Source organism: Mytilus edulis, chromosome 10 (genome assembly GCF_963676685.1).
Source record: "Mytilus edulis chromosome 10, xbMytEdul2.2, whole genome shotgun sequence".
In the NCBI taxonomy this organism is placed as follows: Eukaryota; Metazoa; Mollusca; class Bivalvia; order Mytilida; family Mytilidae; genus Mytilus; species Mytilus edulis.
The window spans coordinates 51,468,185-51,494,472 of NC_092353.1; the positions used below are offsets into that span (position 1 = coordinate 51,468,185).

The following is a 26,288-nucleotide window of genomic DNA, read 5'->3' on the forward strand; positions in this document are numbered from 1 at the left end:
CGTAGTAATATCTACATAGAAATTAGTTATAAAGCAATCACATTTCAAGAAAATGGTTGCATAGAATGTGTATCATTATGGATGTGTATTATTAAATATATATTATTGTATCAAAGCATTATCCGTAATCAGCAGATTTTAAATATTAATTGTTTCAAAGTAGGGCTAGTATTATAAAAACACCAGATTTAAATCAATTGAAACGGTTATAATTCTTAACAATTAGATTTAAAACTAGATTCAAAAGATCACTTCACGCAATTAAACAATTTAGACTTAAGATTAAATTCTTAGATATAAAAAAAATTATAACCAGCTGTTACATTAACTCAACAATAAACCTGTAGAACTCAAGTGCTGTTCATATACGTATAAATAAGATATGGGATTTTGCTACAAATGTATGTAGATAGTAATGTATGATGTATGATGATAATTGTACTTTTATAAAGTTTTTATTTATTTATGAACCTTATTACCTGTATGTGACCATATATGTAAAACTTACAGTTGGTTATTCAAAGCTGATAAATAAGGGATTAGTCTTTCACTGACGTATTCGTTATTCATAGCTACAAAAGTGTATACAAATGTCAGAATATGAAGAAACACATGTTAAATCCGTTACTAAAAATAGCTTTCGGAGCAGGAGACCTATTGGGTATGTTACGATCGAACCGGGAGTTGATGAAGAGACTTTTCAAAAACTAAAATATGTAGACTGCCGAAAGGAATATGTAGTTAAGCGTCATTCACCTCGAAGCGTTGGTTGCCAGGTGAACACTTATAACGATATACTATCCACACGCAACTTCCCTTCAACTCCAACACCAACAGCCAGTGACGATGCCGATTGGCAGATGACCACAAATTATGTGATACTACTATCAAAGCCTCCAACACCACCACCAATACTAGCAAAGTGCGATGTCGGTTGTCAGATGAACACATATTATGTGATACTACTGCCACCACCTCCACCACCACCGCCGCCATCACCTCCACCACCACCTCCACCACCACCGCCACCACCACCACCACCAACTGAGGAGGTAATATATATTTCTAATTTGTTAAAAGTCCCTATACTACCATTCTACAGCATTTCTTTTTTTCTTTTTAATATTAAACATATTTTATTAACAATCACCTGTTACACCAACCCTCAGTTGCCCAGGGAAGCAACTAAGGGGGCCCCAATTTTTACAGTCTCATTTGTCGGGGAAAAAGCAAATGAGAAAAAAAACTCCCACTATAAATTATTAACATCAACCTTTATAAATATTATCTATCCTTATATAAATGTACATTCTTTCATCTTACAACCAATTACAATAAAAAAAATTCCTAAATTTACTTCATTATATTAACAATTAACAGTATATAGATACCTTGTATTCAACAAAATTTTTTTAATGTCTATTCAAAAATTCAACAATGTACATTTGTAGCCTCAGTTTGTAGCGTTTGCGGATGGATTCCAATCCTAAAAACGCATTCAACAAAGTCAAGGTTTATCATAAATAAACACAAAAAAATACAAATGAATTAATTCAGTCACAGAATTATACAAAAATTGACGCAAACCTATCACACAAAAGACTTATAAATGACTTCATTATAAATACTGACAATTTATTACACTTCACATAGTTATTCATCAGTTGAATTGCTTCCGTCGCTTTATCCGAATAAAATTTCTTCTCTGTTATATCATAAAACTGGTAAAAGTAATTGAAAATGATGTTCATACCTTGCATTCCGGTTATCAACCGCTTCAACATGTTTTCTAGTTACATTACATGTAACTGTAAGGTTTTTATTAATGACCTTTCCGATCAAAACATCAACACTTGTACTTCTTTTGCAAACAATTTTCCCGAAATCTTCATGTTTCGATTCTATAGAATCTTTCTTATATACAGTACGTCTTTGTTCTTTCATTTCAAATCTTTACTAGTTTACATTTCACTATTTATTTAGGTTTTATTTACACTCTATTGTCTCTCCTACAGGTAAATTCCTGTCGCTATTAATAACCTGTTTTATGGATATATCAACAGTAACTGGTTTATGAAATGTACATCGTTCTGTAATAGTTATCGCATGAGGACGCAGTGTGTCAGTGTAAGATCATCGGAGGCCAGAGGGTGATCTTACACTGACAAACAACGTCCGAATGGGATAACTATTTTTCATCCCAGCTGTTTTGAATTAGACACAAAACCATTTACAATTCATAAAATATAGTTTAGAACAAACATTTGAATATACTTTATACATTACTATATATTAATATATACCCTTTCTAACCCGATATTTAAATCAACCATGTCAACTCGCCCCACTGGATAATTGGCCAACACTAAATCGCCACTTTCCATTGAACAAGTAATAGTTATCCCATGAGCACGCGGTGTGTCTTTGTCAGATCACCCCGATGACCGAATGGGATAACTATTCCACATCCCTGTTTTAGCTTAGACGGAAAAAAATTACAGTTCATAAAATCTAGTTTACACAACTATTATAATGTATTTTATACATTACTATATAATATATGACCTTTATGAACCCCGAAACACGATGTTTAAATATGAAACCATGTCAACTTGCTCCACTTGCCAATCGGCCCACACAAAATCGCCATTTTCGCCCCACTAATGAAAAGGGTAAAATCCCATCGAACAATCACCTTATTTATGAAAAGGGTTAAAATCTCAATGAATAAAAGGTCTGCATACTCGCCAAACTTATGAAAATACCATGCTTTCTTCAAATATGTTAAACTACTAAGATTTTTTATTCAGCCGTCCTGGTTTAGGGGTATGTGTCATGGATTGATATGCACAAGGTCTTAAGTTCGAATCCCAGCATAGACAATGGAATTTTCTACATAAATTTGGAAAGTGTATCTTTTCTCAATAAATATTTCTAAGTTTTATTGTGGATAAGGCGTTCCCGCCAAATATTACAAACCAACGGAAAGCATGCAAAATGAAGAAACTCAAGCTGGGGTGATCTGGTAGGGATGATCCGGCTCAGATCACCCCTGGTAGAACAAAGGAGCTAGGATTTAATCAGTCTGACAACTCGCCTTATTTATGAAAAGTGTTAAAATCCCACTGAATAAAGGTTTGCCAACTCGACCCACTAATGACATTAACATTCTTCCTTTAAATATGTTGAATAACTGAGAGTGCGTTTCCAGTCCTCCTGGTATAGGGGTATGTGAAGTGGGTTGATACGCTAAAGGTCTTGAGTTCGAACCCCAGCATCGACAATGGATTTTTTTCTTCACAAATTTTGAAAAGGTGTCTTTTCTCAATGAATAAATTAAGTTTCATTATGGATTAAGCATTCAAAACAAAGGAAAGCATGCAAAACAAAGAAACTCAAGCTGGGGTAATCTGGTAGGAATGATGCGTCTCAGATCCCACCTGGTAGAACAAAGGAGCTGGGATGTTAATATTCTCATCAACGTGTTCAATTGGAATACTTTGTGTGAATGAAGAGGTTCCCAAAAGGGGAACGTCTGTATTCATTGTACGTTCCTCGTATTCATCCACGGTACATACATCAATTTTCATATTATCAATGATCATCAACGTTCAAAGCCTCTGTGTTACTTTGAATGAAATTAAATTCTTTTAAACGTTTATTGTCTCTCTTTCTTGTCGATTCTGATTTACGTTTTACCTGTTCATTTGTACCAGTATTCGAAAACATAATCGAAATTCTTATTTTCTCATTATCACCATGGAAAGTATATAAGTATAAGTTATAATTTCATATTCCTCACATGCACATTATATTGCCTTTATTAGAAGCTTAGGTAAGCTATCCATAACGTCATAGTTTTCATAAAAGAAACCAAATAAACCAACTGTGGGGCCTCTGATCAGGTTCGATACACTATATAGCCGTCCAAATAGTTATTTTAGACAGTTTTTCTCTTACAAATAGTAGAATTGACTCACTGCATACAAGGTCCGATAATGATACACATTTCACTGCTTGGAATTCCGAGCTTAACCTTGATAAAAGAAACAAACATATCCTACTCTCAAAAGACGTACATACACTTCAAAACAATGACCGAGTCTGTTAGTAGTACAAGTCTTTACAAATTTAATCACGTTTTTTAAAAGACGTTTTCGTTGACACTTTCTAACCAAAAAAAAAATATTCCTAAAATATAAGACACAGAGGTGACATATCTTGGGTATTCGATATTCAATCAACATATGGTACATACTAGTAAATATAAAAATAATTTGCCGTACGATTACCAATGAGACAACTCTCCACCGGATACCAAGTCCTATATAAATCAATTGCTTAATACTTTTAAAAAAAGTGGTACTTCCGTGTTTCAAAGAGATGAATGTCTATGCTGAGCGAACAACTGTTTTTCTTTTTTTTTGCCATATTTAAAACAAACTTCTATTGAATTTGTAGTTGATTTATTGTATCGATTTGAGACCAGATGTTGAAATATTTGAGGATGAGCCATTTCCACCATGGCCATTTCCAGATCCATTTCCGGAAGATCCAGATCCTATAAAACCGAAAAAGGTGAGAAATAAGAAAATAGTAGGTGAAACAAATCCAAAAACTACTAATTAATATCAGATAAAAGAAACGTAAAAAGAACCTCGAAACATCAACTAAAATGATGTATAAATAAGAATAAAAAGAAACCAACACTATCTATATTTGGATGCTGACCATGGGTATGTTTAAACTGTCGTACATAAAACAACATTCTCATCCCGTTTCCTAAAAGTTAACTTAGTATCCTCGAATGCAAGTCATTACAAATAAACTCATCATAGATACCAGGAATAAAAAAAAATATATTTTCGCCAGACGCGCGTTTCGTCTACAAAAGACTCATCAGTTACGCTCCAATAAAAAAAAATAAAAGGCCAAATAAAGTACGAAGTTGAAGAGCATATATTGAAGACCAAACATTCCTATAAGTTTCGCCAAATACAGATAAGGTAATCTATTCCTGAGGTAGAAAGCCTTAGTATTTCAATAATTCAAAGTTTTGTTAACAGTTAATTTATTATTATGAACATATCAATAATAACTTAAGTCAACATAGAAGTGCTGACTACTGGGCTCGTGATACCCTCGGGGAAATAAATATCCACCAGCAGTGGCATTGACCTAGTGGTTGTAAATAAACTCATCATAGATACCAGGATAAAACATTTTAAAATCAAAATATGCGCTTGCCTTGATGAGTTGTAGTTGAGCACAATATGTTATCCTTCCGGAGCACCTACGAATACCCGCGGTTTCTTTTTGAACAGTCGTAGTTCTTCGTCAACCGTTTTGTAGGTCAGATCAGCTCTTAGTCACCAGTAAAACAATTTAATATGAAAAGGTCATTTTTATCTGAATGGATCTTAAAAGGCTGAACAATACATTTAGTAATTAAGACAATCTTAGTCTTAAATGTTTAGACTTATCTACTACGGTCAATTCAGAAATGTTCAGGTAATTCGTATTCAGTAAATTAATACCTGTTAAGCCTGTACTCAGATTGTGCAAAAGTTTAAATGTAAACTTCAACATACTGAATTGTCTGAAAAGCTACTCAAAAGGGTACCGTATTTAGTTATGACTACAACGAACTTTCTGAAAAGTACCATATTTTTCTTGATAGTCTTTTTGGCTTGATCATTATTTACTCTTTCCCAAATCATGGTAATTTTAACGACGATTATTCGTGTCCGTCGTGTATTACTGCTTCAAAAATCCTCTTGTCTGTGTCATGTAATTGTATCACTAATACGACAGTTAAATGTCTTTCTTTTTTTTAACGATTACTAATACAAACATTTTCTAAAGACAAAAGTAAAAGCATTTAACCAGCGTCCATTTCACGTTAAGATATATGGATGTGTGACCTCTTGAGCCTAATTATATTCATAACAATAAGATGTGTTATGATTAGCATTATGACAGCTACACTTGTATTTACCCAACCATCAAACGAGAACGTACGCAACTACAGGCTAATGTACGACAGTCAACAATGTGCAAATTCTTTTCAGTAAAGTGAGTAATAAAAGGCCCTTAACATTTACACTTAAAATAATGTTAACTAAAAGACAGCAGCAGTATTTATCCTGTAATAATAAAGAACTAAAATAAAGCCATGATTCAGATAGTCATTGCGTCACATTTATCCAATCTGAACTGACATAAAAGTCACAGCTCAAACTAAAATGTTTTTTCTTTCTTTTTTTCTTCAAATTTTAATGTATATGGCTCATATAACGTAATAAAAATAATAAACCAATGGTGTATGTAAAACACAAAAATTCAATCAAGAAAAATAAAAAAAAAAAACCTTTTCATATGAATGTCCCTTTGACATATGACTTTTAATACTCTGTTGTATATTTTACAAAGACGATATATGAATCAATCACACAATGCAGATCAAAGTGTAATATATGTATATATATAAGTCTAGTTTTAATTCAAACACATTTGTCTATTACGTTTATTATTGACGCTATTATGATAACTTATGTTTTTCATTGTCAAAACTTCAGTACAAAGATTATATGGTCACAGTTGGTGGTGGATGGAATAAAGTGGACGAATATATGGAAAGACATGACCCTGTTAAGACATTCGTTTACGATAGAGAGCAATTGAAATACTCAGATTTACCAAAAAATAAGAAAAAGTACTATGAATTCAGATCAATTTATAAGTACCCTGGATATAAGAGAATCAATAGTATATATAACAAGGTAAAAAATAAATGATGTACATTTGTAAAAAAAGCTTCTTATGTATGTAATTGTTATTTTCAAAACATTTTGATCTCAAGGATCCTTGATCAATCATTAAAAATTGCAGGACTCTTGTATTTATTATATTTTCACCACCAGGAAACTCAATAAAACCATATTTATTTGTTTGATACTTTGTATTAGTTTGTAATTATTTTTTATATTCCTTTCACGTTAAATACAAGTTTACAAGTTTTTATTCCAAAAAAACCTTTGTGTATACAATGATATAACAGAAAACAATAACAACAAAGTAACCCTCTGTCACAACGATGGTGAAACAAGAGGTTTACATAGAAACATTTATACATGTACCGGATTGTCTTTAAAAATGATTAATAGCAAAGCAATAATTTAACGAAGTAATGTTCTCTTTTCTCTTGTGAAGTGAAGTGCTGTTTAACAGTAAAAACATTAATGCATAGCTTAAAAAACGTATATACGAATTCTTATCATATATTCATTTAAACAACTCAACAACCTATAAGAACGTTTTAATTCCGATGAAATTCTGCGTTTCACATTTCAACAGAATTCATGTAAGAACAAAACAATGCATACATATGTACCTAAAGTTTAAGAAACAGGCAATTTGATTTGCATATTTTACAAACACACGTCTAGGTCTACAATATATTAAGACAATTATTGATTTTACGCAGTAGTGCTGACTTGGAAATAAAAAGGTTGAAAAATATGTTAATGAATATATAAATCCTTTTGGAGTATCTGATATCACAATTAATCATTAAAATTCTTATTTTTGAGATACTTAGTGTTCATTCTTCATCCATTTCCTAGACTCAAAACTGATCTCTAAATGCTCATCATTGGCAATAAATTGCTTTTAATATAGTTTCATGATAACATGCTCATGATAACTATTTGCAAATTGAATAAAGAGAATCGAAAATTTATACTTGAGGCCATTTTTTAATTCTACATTTCAGAAAAAAGAAAAGAACAACCTCCCTACATGTTACGATAAATAGATTATTTTACATGTTTCATATTTACCATTCCTCCAAAGAATGATTTATTTTGACGGTTTGTTTTATATGCGAATATAAAATGTAAATGTCTAACACGATGGACTCAAAGTGGCCAAGAGTTCCAAATGGTGAAGTTGAAATCATCCCTTATTAAATTTTACGGACGCAATCAAGAGTTGGTTGACCGTTATGGAATAACCGTTTCACAAATGATATCGGATATGTTCCTTACGTCGTACCTACAATCCCCTTCCCTTTCATGAATGTGAACTACCGAATAACACTATTAACCGGATTTGTAATCTCATAAGCAACACGACGGGTGCCACATTTGGAGCAGGATCTGCTTACTCTTCCGGAGCACCTGAGATTCCCCCACTTGTTTTTTTTTTTTTTTTGGGGGGGGGGGGGTCGTGTTGGTTATTCTTTAGTTTTTATGTGTTGTTTCATGTGTACTATTGTTTGTCTGTTTGTCTTTTTTCATTTCTAGCCATGGCGTTGTCAGTTTATTTTCTCTTTATGAGTTTGACTGTCCCTCTGGTATCTTTCGTCCCTCTTTTCTAATAGAAGACAGCAAAGATTCAACTTGAGACAAAGCGAATACACATATACATCGTAGACATAAGAAGATGTGGTATGAGTGCTAATGAGACAACTCTCGATCCAAGTCACAATTTGAAAAAAAATGAACCATTATAGGTCAAAGTACAGTCTTCAACATGGAGCCTTGTCTCACACCGAACAGCAAGCTAAAGTGCCCCAGAAATGACTAGACTTAGCGTAAAAACATTCAAACGGAAAAACGTACAGTAAATATTTATATATATATATAAATCAACAATCTCGCACTCACTGACAGATAGTTAAAAATCCAAAACAATTGATAATAAAAAAAAAATAATGCATCAGACTAAACTCAACTAACATTTTCCAGGGATTTATTATTTTAACGTCATGGACAGTCTAAGAAGACATGGCTTGTAAAATTGATAAATTTTAAATGATTGAGTTAATTGACATCAAAAATCAACTCTGGTATAAAAAAAGATCATGCAATAAAATCATCAACACTTTAACTGTGAAAACTGTGATGGATAAAGTTGTCTTTACGGTATGTGGAACTTTCGTAAGCCTAATGAATATCATCGTATCATTGTGACACACAATATGGTATAGTCTTGTGTGTTTCAAGTGATATTAAAAAAGAGTAGAAGAGGACTGAAGTGTGAAACATTGAGAACTAATTGTCATATATATGGATGTGATTTGTTGTTAGATCGATATAAATCCCAGAAAGTCCGTATGCCATTTCAATAAAGTTCACTTATTTTGTTAAATTTTGTTAAAGATTTTTTTACTCTTATTTCAAATATACGGCCTCCTGGTTTCATCAATGACGACTCATTACAAACATAGGCCGCATTTCGTTCTAACCAAAATTTTGAAAACGCTGTGTCGCGTTTGTTATTGTTTTCAAAACGCTACAAAAGTAGAAACAAATACATCGTTTAATAAGTCTTTACTGACCCTGTTTGAACTGTCAATAATGCATGCACATCTTGTAGGTAAACAGTCTTTTTACAAACGTAGAAACAAATACGTCGTTTAATCAGGTTGAAGTCAGGAACAAATGTATCGTTTGTACAAACAAACTACAAGCTGCAGACGCATCTCTAGCGTGTGCATAGCTTGTCAAAGTTTATGTTATCTTTGCAAACGTATGTTTGAAAGAAATGATCAAAACATGTGCGCGTTTAGCCGTTTGCATGTTTGTGTTAGAAAAAATGCACTCTATACCTGATAATTTATTTTTCGAGTTTTAAAGATTTAATCACATATCTTTGACAAAAATTAAGCCCTTTTTGGGAAATGTTTGAAAATGTTTTATTTTTATTTTTTATAGTTTTGAACAAAAAAAAGTACTAAATATAAATGAAGTAAAATAAATTTGACCGGATGGAAGAAGTGAGGTTGACAATATTTCGATACCACTATGGCATGTGAATCGCAAAGGTAGAGGTGAATAGACAAAATAAAATAACAAAATCTAATATGGAAAAAAAATAATAATAGGTGAGAAAACATTAAATTAAACAAAATAACCAGATAGATATATTTTATCCTTATATATCTATAGATTATAAAAAGAAGTTGTTGTATTGATGGATTGCTGTTTAGAGCCCCGTTTAATACCCTTGCAGTTTGTTTTGTGGTATTTAGTTTAAATTGGTGGTTGAAGACAAAGAGAATCGCCCATCTTCGGTCATGAAAAATGCAATCCGAGTTACTTAAGTTTGTGTTATCAATTAGATAACAAAATCGTTTCGGTTTTTATAATAAACAAAATTATATTAATACTTATCATCTACTGGTGTTTTGAAGAAAACGTTATTACTTTCGCAATTATGATTATATAAGAAAATATGAAAAGTATTTTTCTTTTTAAATTCTGCGAAATCCTAATTCCGTATACTTTATGTTAATAAGAATATCAATATGTCTTTAACTACATTGTGGTATTTCAAAATAATCCTTATTATGCAGATTTCAAAAAGTTATAATTGTTTTAAAATAGGACTCGAAAGATCACTGCACGCAATTAAATTATCTAGTGTAAAGATCAAATTTTAATTTGTTGAAAACTAACCAGGGGTTACATGCACATAGATTCAACGATAACGTTTAGACGTAAAGCGCTATTCATATTAGTTTATATATTGGACGTTTTCCTATGAATATATGTAAATAAAAATTGCTGACTGCTTATGTTTTTGTAAAGGTGTGTTAAATGATGTATTCATTCATATCGTTTTAAGAGTGTGACGTAGACAAATTGGCAGAATATATCAACCTTACTAATAGCCGTTCGAAGTTGGTAACTTTGACCAATTGATTTACATTGATGAGATAAATAATCTACGAATCTGTATAGGAAGATAAATGATTTGGATTTTCTACTGTGTGGTTGGTTTGTTTTAAAGGATAATATAATAACAAACCGCAAACTAAAACTTGAACAAAAATTTTAACTAGCCATTTACATGTGGATGTTTTTCAAATAGTCGACAGTGAATATTTTTCGTGATATTAAAAAAATTAACTCAGGAATAAAACATGACCGAGCGTTCGAGATCTAGGCATAATGAAAGGTCATCTAGAATTAGAGCTTCACGTAATCAACATTCTCCCGAGGGCAGTCGACTCATTGTTTGTATAGAGGAAGAAGACTCTTCATCGGAATCGGAATTTCATTATCGACCAACGCGCGATGTCAGCTGTCAGACGAGTAGGACAAAATACGTGATACAATCGCAGCCTCAACAGCAAAATCATTTGCGTAATGAGCAACCTATCGGGTATGTCACGACAGAAGAATCACCAGAGAGAGACTACCCACAGACATATGTAATTCGACGTCCGCCAACGCGCAACGTTCGTTGTCAGATGACAACACGTTACTATATACCTGCGCAGTATAGAAAGAGAAAACCTTCAAATAAGAAAACTCAAGTCGTTCTTTATCTTAACACACCTTCTCCCAGGACTCCATTATCTGACAACATTAAAGTTACAGTTCATTACGATAAAGATTTTGATTCATTGTACCCAAAGTCACGTAAAGACAGGTGTAAACTCGTTTATTATATAGATTTGAGACAACCTGCACACAAACTAGAGCAAAAACCAATTGAAGAATTTGAACATGATATCATATATCAACGTGACACACCTTCTCCCAGAACTCCATTATCTGACGACATTGAAGTTACAGTTCATTACGATAAAGATTTTGATTCATTGTACCCAAAGTCACGTAAAGACAGTCGTAAACTCGTTCATTATATAGATTTGAGAGAACCTGCATACAAATTACAGCAAAAACCAATTGAAGAATTTGGACGTGATATCATACATCAACTGAAGGTAAGAAATCGATAAAAGGTTTCGGGAAAATCCTTAAATTACAAATAAAGATGAGATGAAAAAGCAGCATTCTAATAGAATCATGAAACAACAAGAATTAATTCGTTTCTGATTTTGAATATGACGAAACTTATCCTTGTATTGAGATTAATACTGCACTCGTCTATTTGAGCAGTCAAAAAGCGTTGATTACATATTTCTTTGTCATAAACAGTCACTGACCCTATATAACTTTTCCTCATAAATATTTAAATAGCAGTTGCCGAAACTATATTATAATATTCAAACGACCTGTCCAAACTGTTCTTGTTTCCAATGTATACAGCAAAGCGTGGAACACATTTTTGAATAAACATAGTTCACTTGTTAATTTTTGTATTTTTAAACCTATAAATCATTATAATTAATGCTAATTGTTGATATGTTAGCCTATACTCAAACTCACAATATCCATTGCGGGCTTAAACGGGTAATGTATATTTCATTGCGTTGTATATTTCTTCGCCTGATACTGGTATTTATTCATGAGGCATTTGTAATGGGGAATTTTCCCCAATACTTAAATCAAATAAATAACATTTACACTTTTAACAACACTTGATTTTTTCTAGATTGCAGTAAAAAGACAATAAAAGTGCATTGACTCGACATATCAACGATTAAAGGATTCGGCCCAAAACCGTGAAAAATCTCGACAGAGCCTCGGATTTCCCCGTTTCTGAGCTTCATTCTTATAGCGTTGATATGTCAAGTCAATGCACTATTATTGTCTATATCTGTGTTACAGATAAGCAAGGACTTATCCCGTCTACCGTACATGTAGCAACAGTCCGGTCCCATTTCTTCGAATGTCGCATCAGCAAATGCAACTCTTTAACTTATATATGCTTTCCGCAAACAACAACTAGCTGAGCACGATCTCTTACCCTTCAGGGGCATCCCTGAGATCACATGTGTTTTTTGTTGTTGTTGATTTTTTTGTTTGTTTGTTAGTTTGTTGTTTTTCTTTTTGTTTTTTTTTTTTTGTTGTTTTTTTTTCGGGGGGGGGGGGTTGTCCTCAGTTCTGCAGACTTATCTAATGCAGTAACGTTTTTTTCGTAATTTGTCCCTCTGGTATCTTTCGTCCCTCTTTTTTAATACACAAACATCTAGATATTCAAAGTTAAAGGTACTTTGGCCTTTTAAACAAAAAGAAAAACTAAAGAAAATAAAAAGTTGCAATTGAGCTGGTACTTGTAACTAATTTATCCAATCTAGCTTGCCATGATGAGTATTACAAAACTACAAATCTTAACTTGATCTTTATGGCTTATAAGTTGTATGATATCATACAAAGGCTTAACAACTTATGATAAGAAATACTAAAAAAGAAATCAAAGAAATCAAAAAAGAACATCCTTTCTACTTGATAATTGATATAATGAATGGGCGCTACTTGATTTTTAACCATGTAAATCATTCATCCATATTATTAAGTCTAAAATAATCAAATAAAATAGTATGAGCTCGATAAAAGTTACTTAGTGTCGTGTGAATTTTAGTCTTTACGCCATCTATCTCTCTATCGAGTTGACCACAGAAGACCTCCGATGTTCATATAAGTGAGTTAAACATACATGAAGGTATAAAAATGGAAAGCGAATTTTTGCAATTGGATTTTTCTAGTCCGTTTAATTTTATATTATAGATATATGAAAATCATCTTTTTTTACCTGTGAAAGAATGATTTGTTTTGTGAATGAAATCAGTCAATCAAATGCTTTACCTTTGTTTCACTTTCAATGTTTCAAGACATTTTTTTCCTTTAAATAACCATACACGCACGATTCATGCAATATCCAAAAATAGCTAAGGGGGAAAATTGAAGGTCACACAAATACGGATTCAATGAGGTCGAATTATTCATTTGCAAGTGAATAATTCATCATCAATGTTTCTTACTTTAGGTTGACAAAATTGAACCATACTCGTATCTACATGTAGTATCCCTTTAAAGATTTTTGGCCTCTGGTGATTATTTTTCACAAACTAACTGATAATTAATTTATAAATGCAAAGAAAAGTGTCAAAAATAAAATTCAAGTTAAGTGATAACACTTTACTATCTTTTTTTTATCATAGATGTTTCATTATTTCAGAAAGAGGGGTATATATATGATAAAGTCACAGATACTAGAAACAACTCTATGGAAAATCCTATAGTTATAGTTATGGTATATATTTAGTTTTACAGATAATCAATGGTTTAGATTTTTTCAGGATATATTTATTGAACACTAATTATTTACTGAAATAAAACTAAAAACATAAAAACATTTGTTCGTTTATGTGTTCCTGAATCATATCGGTGACCATGCATTTCAAAGTCTTAATAGAGTGTATCTATATTTGCGGAAAGGCACTGAATATTTCTCGAATAATCAACAATTAATCTAAGAATGCAAAAGAAAAGTATCAAAAAATATTATTCAAGTTTATTAAAAATGTAAAATCACAAAAATACTGAACTTAGAGGAAAATCAATTCGGAAAGTCCATAATCACATGGCAAAATCAAATAAAAAAACGCATCAAAAACGAATGGACAAGAATTGTCATATTCCTGACTTGGTACAGGCATTTTCAAAATGTAGAAAATGGTGGATTAAACAACACTGTTAACTGTCTCTTTATCAATGAGATTGTCATCGGAATCGGATTTTCATTCATTGTAACTAATATTTACTTTGTCAATATTTCAGGAAGACGGGCATATATATGATAAAGTCACGGATGATTCAAAATCGATTATAATAAAAAGTACTATGGGAAGGCAAGGACAGCAATCAAATTACTCCGATTCATCCACAGAACAGAAAAAGAACGTTATAAATCAAACTATAGTTTATGATTATAGATAAATGACGTACAGTATTACCAATGTTATTTCAACTGATCGGGCGGAGCTTACGTTTTAATTTGCATGAGGACAGTCTATTTGAAGATGTGTGTGATAAGGATAATAACCGTTATAATTATAACTGATTTCTAATCACCTATCAGTGTCATCAAAGGAATTTACAAAAGAATGACTGGACACTTCAATGATGAGTTTATTCTAAAACACATATCTATAGATGGACTGGTTTATTATGAGCGAACCGGTTAAACTCCACCCAGTCAAGTGAAATAAATTGAGTAATACATTTATATAAAGTTACATTTTTATGTTAATGGTTATGGTGTAAGGTTCATACCTGTGCATAACAAAGCAATGTTTTAAAACTAAATTGTGAACTCTAAGTTGGTTCTTTATAATTTAGGTTGTGAGCTGTTTTGAATTGTATCGTCTTTGGTTATATCAGAAAGTGCAAATTGTAGGTTGAAGGGAAACTACGATTTTTTTTATTTATCATCTAAATTAAGTTCATTAAACATAAAAATAAAATCATATTTACAGATTTTTAAATGTACATTCCCTCCTGAATGGTCGAAAAACGATATTTAGTAACAAGCGTCATCGAGTTGTCATTTAAGCTTAAAATATAATACTCGGTACGAAATTGAATCAGTTAATTTGTAATCGCTTATCGGATGTTAACGTAATTAAAAGCGCGAACATGACCACAAAACTAGAATCAAAGAAAATGAACACACGTGTAAAATTTGCATTTTTTTTTTAAATTTCAAAAATCAAACGGTTATGGAATATATTCAATTTTATATATTAATGGTTTAGTTTTTATAGGAAATATTTATTGAACACAACTTATTTACTGATAGTATAATAAACTGCATTATTTTCATTTTTATTCACCTTAATCATTTCGATAATCATTTCAAAACAAAGCATGTTTGTATAGAATAATGTATTGTTGCGGAAAGGCATTGATTATTTCTAGATTAGATGAGCAATTATTAAACACTTTGTTTGAATTTTAACTGATACCAATTTCACCTCAATTGTACACTAATGCAGCTGTGAGTGTTGACATTTTGAATGGATTAATAGAAGAGTATAGCGAGTATATCTCAAAAAGTAGATATCCGATGACAATACAAAAAAATGTTTGCATTGAAAATGGAAGTCGAATTTTGAATACCAGCAGTGTATATAAATCAAAAGAGAACTATTTTCTATTACATAAACACGCATGTCGGAATAGGATTATAACAATAAGTATTAACAGAACCCATATATTAAAAGATATTCATGTTTAGTCGGAATTGTACTTGAATTTTCATGGAGTTTAGTATTTTTGTGAGTTTACTTTTTACTTTTTATTTTATTCCTATTCCTTTTAAATAGAATGCAGTGTTTGTTTGGCATATACAATTTTAATGTAAATTTTATAAAACGTTTCTTCTTACGCTAGCATCTGAATCATTGCCTTGACCGTCTTATTCCCCAGCATGTTATATAAAAAAGCAAATACAGACATAATCGTTTTTCAATCGGTTTTCATATCTCTCACATACCCTTCTTAAATTTCATGTTTGTATGATCCATAGATATGTAGTAGTGAATGTTATTAACGTTATATTTTTGGTTTTTAAAGCCGCGATATAACAACCACTGATTTAAAAGTATGCCGAGGAGTATCATAGTCATAAATGTTTCTGAATTTCTACGTTCAGTCGGTACTCTTGTGATAGTTCGATCAGAATATATGAAATATTTGCCACTGAAAGTTAGGGAACCACTACTTAATCTTATTATAGCTTACAGGAAAAACTGATTTTAGAACGAATGTTCACACAACCATACCAACAGACCTCAAATACATACTGAGCTCGAGGCTAAGGACAAGATTTATTCAAAAGCAACAACACAATCAACTCTACTCAACTCTACTCAAGAAAACCACAAAAGTTTACGATTCGAACAAAGTTGAAAAACTAATTTTCGTGGCAATATTTATAGGCCAGAAGATCAACTTGACAACAGTTTGATGTGTATTTGGTCATAAAGCGAAAACGGTTTGCTGGGAAGGGAAAAAAATGATCGCTTACTACCAATATATCAAAGTTTTTAATATCAGTGAATGGAAAGGCCGTATCTACACAAAAAAGTGTTGCATTATGGTGATCTTAGTGTGAGGGTATCCTCTGCTCTAGATGATGTTCTTGAATCTTATTTGATAATCTTATACACAATTGTATTGCGATTAATTATTTGTAGATTCAACGAGACATGTTTTAATTCTGTCGTAGGGAGGTTACAAACATACCCTAAATAGATGAATCGAATTTGAAGAATATTAAAATCAGTTTCATGAAAGTGTATATAAGAATATGTTATTGATTCCCCTTTCAATCAATTTAATATGTAGTGATCTCGGGTTATTTGGTATGTGGAAAGGTTAAGAGCGGTATAGCCATGTAATTTAATGGTACACAATACTAAAGTTTAAGATCGTCTCCACTTAAACAATATTGATTTCAATCAGTTTAGATGTTTACGACTAGAATTAAGATGAAATATTTGTCACTTGACATAAAACATACACATTTCAATTGATAATATTAAGGTAGTGTATTAAGAATACAGGTTATAAAGTTGATATTACACGAGATACAGATAATGGACAATGATAAATTATTACACCGGATAGAAGTCCAATTTGTTTTTTAGAAGTATGACTGCCAGACAAATCTTATTATGGTACAAACTGATTCAGAATTAAACAGAATATGGCAATGAATAGAAATCAGATTTCCTTAGTCGTCTAGAATTGACAATGAAATAATCGATAATTTACAAACGGCTATAAATTGTATCTTTTTAAATAGAAAAATGACAATCAATTAGGGTATTGCGTATTTTTTGTAACTTTCAGCTTTAAATGACCTGTACTTATTCAATAACTATGGTTGATTGGATATATTGGTATCACGACAATGGACTTTGCCAAGTTTGCAGTATAGTGTGGAATTCCTTCAGATGTACAGGATGCATTAATACGCAGTCACGTCCGATCTGGATTGGTTTATTATGTTTGGGTTCCCCGATGTTGGGTAGAGCACTATCTTTAAAAGTTATAGAAACCATGCAACACCTCTTTCAAGGATAATGAACTCAAAGATGGTCTGTAGCAAGCCATAATTCTGCATTTTGTAACAGTTCCAGTGCCGTTATCCCGTCTTCATTGACTGGCTGACTTAACCCTTCCTGTAGTATTAATCTTCATTTTTCTATTCCTGAAAAGACATATATAACTGCCACGGACGTCAGGGAAGAATCAATTATTCGTTTTTAAGTCAGTAAACGATGAAAATGTGTATGACACAAAATTGTTTATGTTTAATATACGCAGAACAGAAGCCTCCTCACTGTTTGACTCAGGGTACCAAAATATATCCTGGCTTGAGTTTTGTCTGACACTTTTTGTCTCAATTTCTTGTTTGATCGTTTATTTATCTGGATGTATATCTTTAGAATATTATAGTCAAAGGAAAGCAGTGGCATTTGTCTATCTCGACCTTGGGCGATTATTGAATTTCAAATTGACATATTTTCCCTTATCATTCGTTGAATATGCATTTACGAGACCTATTTCTGTATGCCCTTATTCACCAGAGTAACGACCCAAAATAGTGATTGATGATTGAGGCCAAAACATTTAAAAATCAAATACAAACGCTCTAAATCTGATGACTAAATAATAACTCTAAATCTGATTACTAAATAATACATCTAAATCTGATGACTACATTATACCTCTAAATCTGATGACTAAATAATACCATAGTTAAAACCTATCACAGACAATACTCATAACTATGCATAGATCATGTATACAACCTTCACGAAGTCGTTCAAATCATTTGGAGTCGTAAACCCTTGGCCAATGGCAGATGGTCTTTAAATTTTTTGACACTGATATTACCAAATACGGTATTCAAAACAAACAAAATATAACAGAGAAGCATTGGCAATTGTTTGTCGTAATATAGTAATATAGTAATTAAATATAGTAACTATTTGCATTGCCTTTATTCGCTTCTTTTCTATTCTCGGTTTTCAGTTTATAGAAACTACTTTGAATTGGTTCTTTTTCGAGAATGAAGAGAATGCAGCTGTAAGTTATTAAAGCTATATCGGTTGACTGTTGGTTCCCGATTATATTTCCCAATCACCATATTCTATAAAAAAAAAAATTACTAATCAATATCTTGTTTGATTTTTTTTAATAAAATGCAGCTCTCTTCGATACTATGTTTTGAATTGTTTATGCTTTTTCCTTTTCAAAGAAGTTATTAAAATATATTCAACTGTTACGTTGATGTTCAGAATCGAAATCATCCTTATTCATGTTATTATGAAACAAAAAGATATCTAACAAAGTTATTATGAAGAACGAGTTGTACGGCCACCGTCACGAATTGTAGAATTGATAAATTATATATGTGTCTAAACTCACTTAATATATCTGTTTGCAGTCTTCGATCTTTTGAAACCAGAACATTCGTCATATCTGAATTTATTCGATTGTAAAATAATGACTGGGTGTGGATTCGCAGAGCGTGTATTACATCCATCTCAGGAGAACCCTTGTCGAAATACCTGGTCTCGGTCTTTTTGATTTCATACGATTCCCATAGTTTAAGTTTATATCTGCCTTTTCCCTTATAATTTGATATATGACAAAACGGCATAGACGCTTATGCAGTTTTCAGAAATGAAATTTTAAACACATACGAAATTAACAAATATATTAATGCTGTAAACAGCAATTGTTTTAAATGATGTAAAAAGATACTTATGATCATTAATAGCTACCGATAAACTACTTTCATGTTTAGAAAAATTTAGAAAAAGTTCATAATGTATCTGAACAAGTGGTAATTAACCAAAACAGCATGCTTACTGAAAACGAATGTATAGAGTTTAGTCTCCTAACTCATTTATGCATAATTAATCAATTGAAAATTCAATAAGAATGTCGAGATTTACCACATTCAATATTTAACTAAAGTTTAAGCTGTTCATGAGAATCAATAAAATGCATAAATTATTCAGGACAACTGATCAACTAGCTTTAACGTTTTTCAACAAAAGGTTAAGGTCAATTATCACAAAGTTCTAATCTTTAGAAACAGAACCGGACAAAACTGTTTGTAACAACTATGAAATGTAAAACTAACAAACTACCTTTACATATAAATTCACCGAACAAATTATCTGGTTATCCAGTGACTAATTCTAAAGGATGCTCGGCCAAATGCTGCAGGTCGAGTAATTTGTCATAACAGCAAAGAAAAGTTCAATAAAGATATAATATTTTAGAACAAAAAAGTGTTTTACCTGGATTTGTTTTCTTTGCAGATATTTAGACAAATACAATTCGGTTGCGTTAATTCAAGAAGCAAGTCGGTGGATAATCACTTTTTCTAAATGGAAAACGATGACTTGCAATCATTGCGACAGATTGGACAATTGTGATCATCTCTAAACCTACAAGATAAAATAATAACCTTAAAATGATATACCATTTAGTGCACGACATATTTTAGTATTTTTGAGGACAGATCTTGAGCTTTTTTAATAATTGTACAACTGTGTCTTCAACTTGTTGGCAATCATAAATAGAGGGACATATAATAAAAACACGTGTCTTATACTTAACACTATTTGATCACCTCCAGATATATTTTGGTCATTAGGTCGTTGTATTGGTGTTTCTAATGACGCGTCATGGTTGTAAATTACAAGTCTTGTAAATTTGTTATACAAAAATTAGAAAACAAGATACTTTCTTTTTTAGTCGATTTAAGATTTTAAAATTTTACGGAAGACACATCTCACTACAGTACTCTAAGTTAAAAGTTATAATCGGATGTTCTTCAATGAAGCCGAAATAGACTTTTATTTCAATGAAAAATAAAGACGGAAAAGCACTTTTATATCTATAAAAAAAAAGCAGGAAGTGCACTTTTAGAAGTCATTCAAATATGTTTATGTCATGAAAAAAACAATTACTGATTGTCGTTGACATGTTCATGGCAAGAACAAATTTTTACTTTTCGATGCTAATGTTGATTTATTATTTGTTATATCAAACTGTATTAAGCTTCCCGGAAAGAACATTTTGTTTTTAGCGCAAAAAAGTGAAAGAAATATCTAACATTCAAACTACTTTTAACAAAAAAACACAATTATTATGGATAACTCAATATATCGTCAAGTAAAAAACAGATTTGAAATAAGTTGGAGCTTGTTTTTCAAGTTTATGTACACACTAGAAAAGAAACCCAATTCTTCAATTTAACAGAACTGATTTTAATTTGTTTTGATATTGTAACTGAAATACAATAATCTGTTAAATGCAGTACTTTCATATGTTTTCACGTCAACACTTCAAGTACATATTAATTCCAAACGTAGGTTGATATCCTCTGTATAATTGTTTTTTATTTACATCTTGGAATCGGTTAGTAGTTTTATGGCCTTTAACATATTTACCTGGAAAAAGGACACGGAATAACATTGATAAGAGACAATTTTATAATGATATCTTAGTTTTATGATTGTATATTTAATGGTTTTAATTATTATTAGTTTTACTGGTAATATCTTGTGTGTAAAAATATAACTATTGCTAGACAAAGCTAGTCCGACAGCAAAAGATGCTCAAGGTGGACGTCAATTTTGGCTTCCAATTTTTGAATGCAAACAAAAAACAGTCAGAAGCTTATGCTACGCTAAGTTTGAGTGCATGCTCTCCATAGGTTATAAAACGCTTTGAGCGGTGAGTGATTTTTCAATGTAAAATTCCCATCACAATTGGTCGGAAATAAAATCAAAAATTGCCAAATGAATTCATAAAAGAATGGATCTGGTTATTTATATAATTTCTTGTTCCGGGTCCATATATAGTTATCAAAAGTACCAGGATTATAATTTAGTACGCCAGACGCGCGTTTCGTCTACATAAGACTCTTCAGTGACGCTCATATCAAAATAGTTATAAAGCCAAACATACAAAGTTGAAGAGCATTGAGGATCCAAAATTCCAAACATTTGTGCCAAATACGGCTAATGTATCTATTCCTGGGACAAGAAAATCCTTAGTTTTCCGAAAAATTCAAAGTTTTGTATCAGGAAATTTATTAAAATGACCACATTGATATTCATGTCAACACCGAAGTGCTGACTCCATAACCGTAGCTTTTTGCCTTTGTAATGCTTTACACTTTTTTGACCTTTTTGGACCTTTTTGGACGAATAATTGTATACAGGTCGACATTGCATGCTAGTTACGTAACAATGTGGAGCAGGATCTGCTCACCATTCCGGAGCACCTGAATCACCTCCAGTTGATTTTCGATCTATGAGTTTCACTGTCCCTCTGGTATCTTTCGCCCCTCTTTGTTGTTCTGCGGTTTGCATCTATAGTCGACTATTATTATAGGTTGGCAATATTATATGATATGGGTTAGAGATTGTTAAATGCGTTTCTGCAAGACTACATTATTATTTCCTGCGGTATATAATAAAATTAAAATGTTTAGGTAATTGAAATGAATACATTTTTTTGTATTAATTATTATTTAAGAAGAAGATACCAAATATTTATAACAAAGAATGTTTATTGTTTTATTATGCACAGAATGCGTGACCCGTATTTGGGAATTTCCAAAACTAGGTTATTTTTAGAAATGTAAATAAGGTACCATACTCATGTTCTCACAACAACTGGTCGTCGGAACATAGGAAATGATCTATAGTTTGCGATATTTTCTCAAAATCGTCATCAGTGTCTGAGCAGAGAGTTGATGAACCAGGGTTATGTAAAAGAACGTCTCATCCTTGTTAAACAAAAAGTTATCGGAATCGGATATGCCAAGACCTTGTTGCAACTTCTACAATATTACATGATGTTCTCTAAGAACGGATTTTAGATACTGTTTATTATGTTAATTACGTATTATAGTGTACTTATTACTTGTCTTTGTATATTTTTCAACTTTAATGTTAAGTCCGATTTTCTTAAATCCTTTGACGTGAGACTTGTATCGCTATGTTGACATAAGCGGTCATCTCAGAACCAGAATGTTTGACAAACAAGACAATTTTAATTTTGAAATTATCTAATTTTCATAAACTAAGAAGCAATATACCAATTTTGCCTGCAGATAGGATATTCATTTCCCAACTGGTTCGGTATTCAAGAGCCTGTAACTGCTACTCAAACTTTGTATAACGCCAACGGTATCTGAGCAGAAACTTGATTAACCTCGGCTATGTCGAGAATGTCTCGTCCTTTTTCTAAAAGAGAAGTTCATCGGAAGATACCTAGGTACTGGGGTTGTTTATTATCCTTCTTATGCGTTATAGTGTTGTTGGTTTTTTTTGTAAATTATTACTCCGACTGTTTATTATATATAAATTTGACGAAGCTCGGTACTTTTATATCACTTCATTGTGCCATGGTGAATTTCTATATTCTTGTCCCTCGCATGTGCTAATGTGCTTTGTCTTCATGCCTTATTTTTTTAATTATATTTTGAGTGATTAAGATTATAACACAATTTTGACTGCTGTGTCGACCCCTTTTTATTTTACATGTTTACCTCAATTCAATATTAATTTGTCATATAAGAGACATTAAGATTTTAACGAAAGTCAATAACTGCCTTTGATTTTTCTAGAAGTAAAGAACCTTTAAGCGTGGCTCAAAATTTACCGAAAAGATTGCAACAATGTAAAACCATACGTCATATTTAAGCGATGCATTATCCTTTTTTAAACGACAGCGTTAGACTTTAAATGATACGTTCTACAACCTGGTCCAGCGTAAATGGTGTTTAATCATCAAAAAAGATTTAGGTTTGCACGTCTGATCGTCATTTCCATGAAAATTAACAAAACAAACACTAAATCTTATTAAAGTATTCTTGGTTTAAAGCTAAGTGGCTACATAGTATTTTTATAGTTATGAACGGATGAACACACTATTCTCAAGAGTCCAAATGACGTTGTTTAAATGATCTCACTACCTTCATATTAAGTTGTTAAAGAGTTAAAGAAACATTATCAGTGTTGTGGTTCCATTATTTGTTTGACCAATATAAGTTTGACCAATATTTTATTTTTCAAAAGTACACATGTTACAATAATGCGATAGTAAAACTACCGATTTGAAACGAGGGAAAAATTATATAAGTCTTTTGACACCCTTATTTATGTGTTTGTCTGTCATACAAATCAACACTTGATATGAAAATTCTGCAGAATTTCAGATAATTCTTTTCTTAAGAGATAAAATTCAATCTAAGTGTTTGCAAAGCAAAGATTCACTGACAAACATGATAAGTATGAAACAAATTAGATATTCTTCGTTGCATCTAAAAGTACAATTTGCTTTTATGTAAGTTGATTTCAGTATTGAAAGCAAAATAAAAACTTATGTGTGTCTACATATTGAATTTCCATGTTCAGAAATATGAACAAATGCGATATTCAATAGCAGAAAATTGAGTGTTTTATTTTTCGAAATTAAGTCAATTCCGTCCGGTATAATTTTCAAAATGGTTGCACTAGAAAGTTGAGTGATTGACAAGTACAATGAAAACTTAAGTTAGTCTTGCTATTTAATCTCCATATTGCAAATATGAAGAAAAAATATAGTCTACAGCGTCAAATTGAATTCTTTGTTCTCATGATGAGTTCAATTATTTCCTTATATTTTATTCAATGCGATTGCAGTAGAATATTAACTTAATGAATGTCAATTTGAATCGCTTCATGGCTTTTTTTTATTATTGGACGTACACCATCATGGCACTATTGTCAAGTTCATTTCACCCGTTTATTTGATACAGTTATTATCTTATAAATGCATCAGTATATATTCATGTATTTATTACAAATCTGTAAGGAAATGCGTATCCGTGAAGTTTAATATCATTGCGCGATAGACAAAATTTCAATTACTTTCATAGAAATTATTACATGTATGATGTACTTTAAAACTCAAATTGTCAAAATCAAAACTTTATCTGATGCTAAGCTAGCTCATGTTGTACATTTTTGTAATGGTTACTAAACGTGTAAAACGTTTAAAATCATATGGATTTTGTTGATATACAAAAGAAGATGTGGTATGGTTGCCAATGAGACAACTCTCCACAACAGACACAGAAACGCTAGTTTCCGTCTTTAAAACAAATAAAACCCTTACAAATTTGTTTCGGCTGAAGTGACTTTCTTCATTTTAAAAGATAGATGATGAAACAATTTAAAGCCAAGGACATATAACAAACTTTGTGCGTATTCTTTTATTAAATGACTATCCCTATGAATTCTGTTTTCAAAATTGACACAAAACTAAACGCATACTGCTATCAAGTAATTTACATTTATGGTAATTTCGCCTATCGGTGCTAATATAATTTACTTGTACATAGTTATGCCTTTCTCATACTGATAATGACCTCTTAATATGTAATCCGATACACGAGATGAGACTGAAATGTTCAAAATTTCGGGAAAACATTTGAATAATGCAAGTACTATTAAGAAAGGCCTTTTAGTAAATTTTCTCAAGAGTGTAAGTACATGTTTTGTCAATTTTTAAGGAAATTTACATCGTATGCTTATGTTCCGGACCATATGAGTATTTGGACCATACGCGTATGGGCATGACCATATGCGTATACTCATATGGTCCGACCATACGGCTATTGTCCGACCGTACGCGTATGGTCGGACCATATGAGTATAACACTCGTTTGGTTATTAACGGGACGGACCATATGAGTATTTGGACCATATAGGTATTTTTTTTAAATAACATTATAAAAGTTTCAATAGCTAAAAAAAAATGATGGTTACATGACAATGTATTATTTTTATAATTCAAATACTTCGTTAAAATTTAATATTGATGCTATAGTTTTCATCGCTAATTACATGTAAATTCTTGCATGTAGGCTTGGGGAGATATTTACTTTCACATGATATCATATATTTTTTGCGTTTGCAATTCATGGTTGTGCACGATCCTTTTCATATTTCTACGGTGTTTTTAAGAGGCTCTAGATCTCAAATATCGTAACATGATTGCAAAACACCCTATTCACAAGACAACTATATAAACTATGTTACTTTCCAGAGACTTCTTGTGTAACAGTTCATTAAGAATTTTTGGAATTTATTCTAAGTCGCCATTCACTCATAATAACAAATCGGTAATGACCATCGGTATAAAATGTGTTCATTATTGTTTTGACAAGTAAGTAAAATTAACTATGTGAAACTTTTAATTTTTATTTATAAAATTAGCTATTTTTTATAAAATAAATTAATAAAACTCCCTATATGATAGTGTCTTTTTAATGGACGGTCATATTATATGACGAGTTTAAAGGTATTGAAAGTAAACTTTAACAGAGTGTTAATTACACCGACCATGCACCTTATGAGTATATACCCATATGGTCCGGAACATTTATACAGTCCTTCAAGGCTTGGATAGTGTAAACGTAGCATTAACACAATACACCATTACACCATACACCCTGTGTCGTTTCACTGTACACCTTGCATCATGATGCAATTTAAT

General features: G+C 31.6%; 2 protein-coding genes across 2 annotated transcripts; both read left to right on the top strand.

The window, feature by feature from the left end:
• The first annotated feature begins 329 nt into the window (after positions 1 to 329).
• Positions 330 to 6,955, top strand: LOC139491444 (uncharacterized). The gene is made up of 3 exons (XM_071279141.1): positions 330 to 1,052; positions 4,462 to 4,578; positions 6,579 to 6,955. The coding sequence occupies exons 1-3, from the start codon at positions 591 to 593 to the stop codon at positions 6,795 to 6,797; spliced, it is 798 nt and encodes a 265-aa protein (XP_071135242.1). The 5' UTR covers positions 330 to 590; the 3' UTR covers positions 6,798 to 6,955.
• A 3,530-nt stretch (positions 6,956 to 10,485) lies between these two features.
• Positions 10,486 to 14,671, top strand: LOC139491445 (uncharacterized). Its single transcript, XM_071279143.1, has 3 exons — positions 10,486 to 11,740; positions 13,879 to 13,953; positions 14,481 to 14,671. Exons 1-3 carry the CDS (start codon positions 10,931 to 10,933, stop codon positions 14,637 to 14,639), a joined length of 1,044 nt encoding a protein of 347 aa, XP_071135244.1. The 5' UTR covers positions 10,486 to 10,930; the 3' UTR covers positions 14,640 to 14,671.
• Positions 14,672 to 26,288: the final 11,617 nt, after the last annotated feature.